This window comes from Rutilus rutilus, assembly GCF_951802725.1.
Source record: "Rutilus rutilus genome assembly, chromosome: 6".
Taxonomy (NCBI): Eukaryota; Metazoa; Chordata; class Actinopteri; order Cypriniformes; family Leuciscidae; genus Rutilus; species Rutilus rutilus.
The window spans coordinates 14,506,063-14,515,737 of record NC_140214.1 but is presented as its reverse complement, the minus strand read 5'-3'; the positions used below and the strand labels follow the sequence as shown (position 1 = coordinate 14,515,737).

Below are 9,675 nucleotides of genomic sequence, written 5' to 3'. Positions count from 1 at the left end.
ACAAATGAAAAGGTATACTCTAAAAAGCTTCAGAAATACACTTTGATACCCAAAAACTATCAAAAACAGCATTGAAACTGGCTGCTACAGAGGTAACTGTGGTGAAAATAAAAGAAACCTAATACTTGCTGTACATAAATTGTAGTCGATGTAATGTATTACAGTGACAAAACAAATGCTACAATCTCTCAAAAGAACTACAAATGAAATCTATATATAATATAAAATAAAATAAATCGCTCCGTTCAGTAAGCATGTCTCATTTGCCACTCACACACAATCTCTCATATCAAAAGTCTCTGGTCTCTGGCATCTAAATTAGGCTCTTTGAGCACATTTTGTGTCTATTTACATAAAGACTTACTTTTTTCAGACAATATGGAGGAACATTTGTTTGAAAGCTTGTATGTGTGAGAGAATACAAAAAAAAAAAAAAAAAATCACTCTTCACTTTAGCAATAATGAATCTTTTGTTTTAGCATAACAATATAGTATCTAACAATACATGCATTACTTCACTCCCTTCTTTGTAAGAATTTCAAATTATGGGGAAGAGGAAAAGCTGAAAAGCGAACACCACCCAAAATAACAACAGGTTGTCAGACTCAGTGGGCTCCAATGAAAGGGACGAAATGACCCACTGTAGGGAGACAGTGGGTACCGGGGCAGCGTACGTCACTGTTCCCAATCCCCGTTGGATGGAGTGTAGGGGTTCTTCTGAGCATCATGCATCCCACCCCCCTCACCACCATACACACGTTATCAACAACCACTCTTCAGGCCCAAAAAAAACACACATTTTAATTAGAGCTTGGCCTACACCCAACTTTTGCAAATGTGATCAGAAACCTTGAAAGATTGTTTATAAGAATTTAGTTAATATATTAATGACTACCGTATGTACAAAGTGTATATAAATCTTTATTAGTTAATACATTAAATAATTTCTGAATAATTTCAAGAAAAGTTTTTAAAAAATGGCAAAGCACTCATTTACAATATAGTCTTGTTTTTTTAAATTCTTCATTGCTGCGATATATTCACATAAATCAGGGTGTTCTCCTCTTTTTACGTCTAAGAGGTTTTGCACTGTACACATTATCAGGTTTAGACAAACGCTGATTCTGGAACTGATGGATTGCGCACAGTGGAATGTTCTATACGAAATATGTACATCATGGATAAAAAGCCTTTATTATTTCGGTCTAATATTGTTTTACAAACTCACTTGGAACTGAAGAAAGAAAGAATGAGCAAACTGCACTACTGGCAAAAACACTTCACTTTCTGTGTCCATCTAACAGTTGATGTATGGTGGGCATCCATTCAGTGCACCTCCTCAACCCCCAGTGACAGAGCTAACCTGACAGCAGTAATTCCTTAATATCCCTCCCTTGGCCCCCTGTCTGTTTTCTTTGTCTCCGTCAGACCTGTTTGTTTAGTCATCCAGAATAATGACACAGAGGAATGAAGAGGGGGAATATGAAAAGAAAGAAAGAAAGTTCAGGCACCCAATCCTAAAACAGCCAAATCATTTAAAGTTGACATGAAATCAAAATTGACCCTATTTACTTTGTTAGCGCATATTACTAGTCTTGTGGTGAACAATTAATCCGTGCAAGTTAATACACAGAAAAAAAATGTGTTTGCCGTGGTAATCTTTCATCAAAATCTGAAGTTACTTTTCCTTTTCTGATGGGTTGAAAACGCCTAACCACTGCCCTCAAACCGTTAGTCTGCTATGAGCAGAGATAGAGGAGCGCTGAAGTAAAACCCCGTCCTCTCTTCAATATTCCGTTTTCACTTGGAAATACGTCACAACACTGGAGAAAAGTCGTTTGCAACTTCCGGTTCACGCGGGCTTTAACCTAGAATCCAGCATTCAAAAACTGTAGGGAATTTATCAGCATAAAGAAATCAGCTCTGGTTTATGAGAGATTGTGACGTACTTCAATGCTTTACATCTCCAATTACACTTCTAATGGATCCTTGAGGAAATTCACTAAGAAATTTCCACATTTAAGGTCAACTGTGTGCTTTGTTTGAAGATAGCATGTTGATTTACTTAGTCTTGAAATTTCCAATCAACTGAACCAATAAAGTTCTTTGACACTACAGGAACTCTTTCGATGCTGAACATGAGAGTGAGGTGAACTGCACCAAACCCTGAAACCTCATTTGAACAACTGCAGATTTTCCTTGTAGTTAAAGGGATAGTTCAACCAAAAATGAAAATTGTGTATTTAATGAGTTTCTTTCTTCTGAAAAAGAAGATATTTTGAATAATGGTGGTAACCAGACAGTTCACGGCACCCATTGACTTCCATAGTAGGAAAAATATATTTCGGAAGTTAATGGGTGCCGTGAACTGTCTGGTTACCACCATTATTCAAAATATCTTCTTTTGTGTTCAACAGAAGAAAGAAACTCATACAGGTTTGAAACAACATAAGGGTGAGACAAATTTTTGGGGTCAACCATCCCTTTAAATGGGGGCCAAGTTTCATAGTGTTCTCCAGCAGGGGGCGAACGCGAGTCTTTGCTTACTGCATCACACAGGAATGAACTGAGTTTGTCATATACCAGCCTGCAAAGGGTCAGCAATGCAGACAGGAAACATATAATCAACACCAGACCGAAAAAGACAAACGTCAGGCAGTTTAGGACGGAGGGAAAGAAAATGGAGGGGAAAAGGAAAGGAAGAGGGGGAGGATTATGACCTTAAACCAGGGGGGCCTCAGTAAAGGGCGCCTCTGTTTCTGAATCACTTGTATGAAACAATGAATTGAAATTCTATATAATAATATTTTACTGATATTTTTGTGATATTAACAAAAACTTTTTTTTCTGTAAGAAATAATGATTACACATAATGAGAATAAAAAGTAAACATCCACGTGGTTTCTTGCTGCCGCAGGGCATTGGCGTCTTGCTGTTTGGCATCCTGGGGCTCCGTGTGACAGGTAGTATTTTACTGAGTGTCAGTTTTGTTTCCTTTATCCAAAGGGCTTGGATAGGAAAAGCACTCATGCACTGTCCCAACGACACAGGAGGTAAAAAGTACTGAAAAGAAACACCTCCTCTGTCCCATCAGCCTCTCAGCACGACTATAAATTATGACAAACATGTACATCCAAAAAAAAAAAAAAAAAAAAAAAAATTCCTTGACGACTGGTCGAGGACAGGTTGACTTAGGGGGAAAAAAGGAGACACGAAAAGTCTTTTTTAAATTAAACGAACATTAAGGGAACACAAAGGGAAATGTTTATGGGAGAGCTGCTCTTTTCTGCAGAGGTCTTGTGTTTGTCTGTCTCTGCAGGGAGTGGGCAAGCGCGTTCCCGGGCTACAGGCGTGGAAGTGTGCGAGAGATGGGGCGAGCAGGAGGAGTTTATCCGGAGGTTACCTCTTGGGCCGGTGAAACGGGGGAATGCTGGGATTGGGGGCTTGCGGAGGGGGTCGGGGGCTGAGCAGGGCTACTGCTGCGGCTTCCCTTGGTGCCAGACTGGACCATCTGCAGCTGAAGCTTTGAGATCATGAGCTCCAGCTTCTCTCTGGCCTCTCGTTCTCTGCACAGCTCCTCCTGCAGTTCCTGCCGCTCCGCCTCGGCGCGCTCGAGACGACAGCGCAGCTCGCACAGCTGCAGACAGAGCGAGAGGAGTTAGAAATAGGAACGCACAAAATATTTCATAAAACACCAAATTGAACCTCAGTGATACCAATTGAATTGAATGTCATAGTAAAACGTCGGTCTACTGTGTCGCTCTATTGCATTCTCTTCACTTTACTATAAAACTATACTAAAGCAACAAGTATTAATGCCTCAGTGACTCACTTTATATATATCATATATAATGCAGTGTTATTTCAGTATGATGTGCATACTTTTTTAGATTTTATTCCTATTTTGAATTGGCTTTCATTAGTTTTCATTTTTATTTTAGTTCAAGTTTTAGTCATTTTGTTATGTACTTTTTAAATATTTCTCATGTAACTCTTTCTTTCTTTCAGTTTTTCACGTAAAATTAGTATTTTATTTAACTTAATTTCAGCTTTATTTAAATTACCAAAACGGTTTTTAATAGTTTTGGTTTAAAATAACAGATCTGATGTCACAGACTCCATTTATGACATTAAAGGCAACAGACGCATAACACACACAATCACTAAATCAATGGATCTCAAAATGTGATACTCTAACACAATTCTGGAAGTCTCATTGGTAATTTATCAATTTTAATAGATTTATGTATGCGATCGAAACAAATGTGCAGTAATATCAGCATTACGTATGGGCTACTTGTGCGTTAGGTGGTACTTAGATGGTCTGATTTGATTAGACCGGATATTTGCTCTAAAAAGTTTGAGAACCACTGCCCTAAATAATCGCTGAAATCAGGCCCAGTGTGCAAGTCAGCCAGGCACCGACTCTCCATCTCAGTGTGCGTGCGTATCTCTCTTCCCGTTACTGATTCACTCCCACACACAGATAAGCGGTGCTGATACATGCAGCATATTGCATTGGGCACAGGAATAATTCACACTGGGTATAGTCATTCTGGCGCACTCAGATAGGCTCTGCCCTCTCGCGTTTACCTGCGCGTTGTACTGCGCCTCCTGTTCTTTGGGTTGGCAGGCACAGCTCTGCTGCCGGAGCTGCTCCAGTCGGTGTTCCAGCTGTCTCTGCTCCTGCCGCACCTCCCCCAGTCTCTGAGCATGCTCAGTGTGCACCGCCTCCAGCTCGTTCTGCAGCTCCAGCTGCTCCGCAGACAACTCCCTCAGCCTGGCCGCCTCGCCCCCGCGCACTGCCTCCAGCTCCTACACACACACGCACATGAAGACATGCATCAAACAATGTGTGGCAAAGGTCAGGGTTTGTAGTGGACGAGTCGAGGGTGATAAAGCTCAACTGGAACATACTCCATTCTGCTCTGGCCTTCACCTTTACACGCTATACTATACAACAAGGTCCCTCTCTTTTCACAGGACCCACAAAAGAGCTTCTCAGATACACAACTAGTCCATCTCCCTGGCTCTGATCAAACCTCTAGTGAGCTGCCTATTTAGAGGAGCATTTTTAGACATCATAGGCGTGCACCTGACACGGTGGCTGCTCCATACAGAAGGAAGCAAAATTACACTGCGTTTTAAGATCCCCGTTTAGGCCAAAATCTAGGGCAGAATCGTATGAATCATTTTGCGGATGAAGCAATCCCAGATGCGATACGACAAGCTTAATGATTTTCATCCAAAATGCCAGCAGGAAATAATTATGAACATGCATTGTATTATGCACATAGTTATGCATATGTGCAGTGTGTGTATAGATAAAAATTGCATCAAAATTAAAAATGGACAATTTTATTGATTGTGTATTTGCCATATATTATTTGTGCTTATGAAACCTAAGGGCAGGGGGTTTCAAACTAGGGTATGAAAAGGTGCTTGTATTAAGGTAGGCTATAATTCATCTAATCTAAATTAAATGTTTTAATAAAAAATAAAACACATTTACTCAATTTGATATTACTACTTTCATTATTCCTTCTTAAGCATTATTCAGTGATTGTATTCTATTGTTAGCTCCAGTTTTTAACAATAAGAAATAGGTTTATATAAGTTTCTATCTTATTTTCTTTAATAGTGAACAGAAAAAAAGTCAACTTTATAGAAAATAAAAATTCCCAGGTAATTTTTTTTTTTTTTTTTTAGGCTTTAGTCGAGTGACCACATAAAAGCCAATTACTTAATTGTAGAAACACCATGTTGTCATTTTAAAATCATGCTTAATATTCTTTTCCCAACAAAATATAAATCAGTCTTACACATTAAATATATATGGTCACCATTCATTTATATTTAATTAAACACATTATTAGAGTACTGCACTTAGCACGTTAACATCAGTCTCTAGTCTATTGTAATCAACTGTGAGCATTAGTCAAGAGTACGAAGCCACTAAGTTACTTATGAGTTATAACACATCCTTAGAAGATTGCTGCCTATGTAGACAGCAGACACAGAGCTCATTAGAGTTTGGAACAGAGCCTCTGTGTCTCAGGTAGGGATGATTTAGGTAGGGATGCGTCTCACCATCTCCAGCTGCAGCTGTTTCTGAAGGGTGGAATTGAGCTTCTCTTGCTGCCGCCGGTACATCTGCACAATCTCCAGCATGATCCTGTCCTTGTCGTCCTCTGTTCCGCTGTCTTTTCCCGCCGTGGGAATGGGGGCGTGTTGCTTGCCGCCCGAGCTAGTCTCCATGGCGACTGGCGGAGGAGGTTGGCGGCGCTCGTGCGCTTCGCCCGCGTGGTGGGATTTGGCCTCCTCTGCGACAGAGGAAGGAGATGCGGGAAGATCTGAGGGAAAGGGAAGAAGAGTTAACCACACTCACGCAATCACACACACACACACGCACCTTTATCTGTCGTGTGCTGAAAGTCTGTGTGACTAATTCTCTGTGGGTGTCTCTTTTTGAAGGTCAGCATAGAGGGGAACGTATCACAGAAATGGGAGGCAAGTGGAAAGTGGAGATTTTCTTGATTTGAATTTTTTTAGTGCTGCTAAGGTGCTACACAGGCTCGACATACAAATCACCTGAACCAGGCAAACCGCAGCTGCCTAGCATGCATGTTTAGACGAGCAATACGGGAGTCCATAGGGACTGAGAGAGAAAGAGTGTGTGTGTGAGAGATACGGCTCATTTAAATGTAGGACAGGCAGGCTGCAGGTCTGGCACTGCAGAGCCGAATAACAGCCTCGCTCTGCTGCTAGCCTCTACTGTGACTAAGACCTGTCTGTCACACTCAGAAGAATGAGTCAGAGATGGAGAACGAGAGACGGAAGAGACACGGGGAGCAAGGATGAGAACAAGTACATGGAAAGAAGAGAGACAGATCGAGGAAGAGATACAGAGGGTGCACATATAGAGAGTGGATACATGGAAGAAAGCAAGACAGATAGAGGAAAAAAAGGAGGCAGGATGGAGAAAAGGTGCATAGAAAAAAGACTGACAGATTGAGGAAGAGGGACAGGGGGAAGAAAGACAGACAGATGAAGGAAAAGAGAAAGGGGGAGCCTGGATAGATGCAACAAAAAAAGAGGGAACAAGAGAGAGACAGATGAAGTAGGAAAGACTAGGATAGCTTGGATAGAGAACAGATACATGGAAGAAAAAGAAATGAGAGACAGATGAGGCAGGATGACAAATGAGTGGATATAACAAAACAAATACCGACTCAGGAAAGAAAGAAAAACAGATGAAGAAAAAGAGACATGAAAGAAAGAGAGACGGATTGAGAAAGAGATGGGGAAGAAAGTGAAAGAGATAAAAGGAGAGAGTCGGGAGACAGGTTGAGAACGAGAGAGATGAAGAGAACAGAGAACGGGTACATGGAAGAAAGAGAAACAATTGAGGATGAGAGATGGGGGAAGAAAGATAGATAGACAGACTGAGAAGAGAGAAAAGGGGAGCCAGGATTGAGAACAGACACATAGAAGGGGACACACACAAAAAAGAGAGCGAGAAAGCAGTAAGCACAGAGAGGTGAGTGGTGGGCCAGAGGGGGTTGAAGAGGATCAAAAAGTGTAGAAAAGGAAAAGTGAGGCACAGAGAGAAAGGAGGAGAGAGAGAGAGACGTGAGGAAACGTGGTGTGCTGCGGTGGAGACTGGAGACCCCTCCCCCAGTACTCTATTCTGGAGCGATCTGACACTCGCAGGGACAGCCAGCGGCCTCTTTTCATTCTCTCTCTTCACTGGCAACAAAATGTGAGCTGTACTAATCATTAGCAAGACACTTTCAGCAGCTCCTCACCTTTTGAGTCAGTCAACCACATACATGTCCATAAACATCTCACCTCATCATTCTTGTACATTTTGTGCATGCATGTAGATTAATTTACTAGGATAACTAAATAGCGTTGCGTGTACTGACCTGTGGTGGGCTGGCTGTCGTGGGTGAGTGCTCTCCTGCTGTAGTGCTGTTTAAGCAGGGCCCCCAGAACCTCATGGCTCACCTCTGCCTCCTTCCGCAGGGACACGTTAGGGGCCACCATCTTATCGTACGTGTACAGGTAGTAACTGCAAACATAAACCCTCAGATTAGTGCACATACAACACTGAAACTGAAAACTCCAGCAATAACAGGAGAATTGTTGCTCTCAGAAAGCCATTCACACGTACAGCTGAGCAGGTAATGATGCACTACAGAGCTAAATCGCAATAATCAGATCAGACTGGAAATAAATTAGCATTAAAAAAAAGAGAAAAAAAAAGGGTCTAGCTGAAGTGTGACAATGCAATAGCCTGGAAATCCAGACCCAAATCCGAAAGATTAAGGGTCTGGCATTGAGAAATGAAAAATCGCCCAACTCGAGGGGCAGTACCAAGCATTCATTTGAAAATCTCACTGCACGCAATTGGATAACACTACGACCAATCACTGTCGTGATTGTCCTATATCCTATATCAGATACACCGATGTGATTGGTGCAGCTCATTACTCAATGCCAGAGTAACTCGCTCAGCAAATTCAAATTGTGCTCTCGCGAGAACTCTGGATTTCCAGGGTAGCAATGCAATGCAATGACTATTTTTCTTGTCGACTGACTCCAAGCCTTCAGGTCAAGTGTCTTATTCTTCAATGAGGTTTGCAAATATACATTTTAAATACATTTTTACATGGTCTGAAAAGATGGGTGGTGAAAATGCCATCACAATGCTAGGGCATTGTTGTTGGTTGCCAGTGATTTGTTATGAGGTTGCTAGGGGTGTTTCGTCCTGGCCAAAATCAAAAGAACCCAGGTTTCTATGACATTCCTACATCCCTAGATTCAGTGTATATGACATCTACGGAATTTTGCCCATTTTATCATATGCACTTGCTTCTTCCTATTGAAATCCTGAAACAAGGCCCAGGTCAAAAGGGAATGCTGGGGGGAAAAGGCCATACCTCGGGTGGACGATGGGGCAGTGTCCTGGTTCCTCTTTGATATCGGGAAAGAGTCGACTGAAAACCAGCGAAGACTGCGAGTTGCCCTGTACACACAAAAACAAGCACATATCAATATTAATGAAGCACTTTAAGGCCGTTTGAATATGAAATGACTGTTTGAGCTGCATTAAAATACGTGTCTACACATTTGTGCATGAATAATAGAGAAGTTCTTTAAGGTCTCATTACACACAGATTATCAAGAGCATTTGCGCAGGAGCGGCCGAACAGCAATAATTACACAAAAATGTACAAACACACAGAGGGAAACTTGGTGAGGATGCCTGAAGCAGAGTAAACAAAGAGAGCAGTACAAACATCTTGCTGTAATATCATGCATGCATGAGAGGAGCTCATCCATCAGTGGCCACAGAGCAGAGGTTGACAGACATTAATGAAGAGGATAAGAGAAAGACAGCATTTAGTGAATCAGCCCGGGTGGGTTTCTGACTTGATGTAAATGCTTGGTAAACTGTACTGGGGGAAAGTGAGGCTCTGTTTACACCTTGTTTTGAAAATGTGTCTCAGTTTCTCATGTTAAGGGATTTTGAAAGGATATATTTAACACTACAAAGCTGTCAAAGGTGGAAAATCTTTTGGACTTCATGTACACTTGTATTTAGCATTATCTGTTTTGAACTTTTTTAATGAAAGAAATGAATACTTTTATTCAGCAAGGATGCATTCA

The 9,675-nt window shown here is 41.4% G+C and overlaps 1 protein-coding gene across 1 annotated transcript in view; it reads right to left on the bottom strand.

Moving 5' to 3' along the window:
- Window positions 1-2,787: 2,787 nt before the first annotated feature.
- The window catches only part of skila (SKI-like proto-oncogene a), a 29,536-nt gene continuing 22,648 nt past the window's right edge, over window positions 2,788-9,675 (bottom strand). Inside the window, exons 4-8 of the mRNA XM_084412370.1 lie at window positions 8,946-9,031; window positions 7,929-8,074; window positions 6,091-6,353; window positions 4,594-4,815; window positions 2,788-3,637 (exon numbers count right to left, since the gene is read on the bottom strand). Of these exons, the coding sequence (XP_084268496.1) occupies window positions 3,389-3,637; window positions 4,594-4,815; window positions 6,091-6,353; window positions 7,929-8,074; window positions 8,946-9,031 (966 nt within the window). The 3' untranslated portion in view covers window positions 2,788-3,388. The remainder of the gene's footprint in view (window positions 3,638-4,593; window positions 4,816-6,090; window positions 6,354-7,928; window positions 8,075-8,945; window positions 9,032-9,675) is intronic.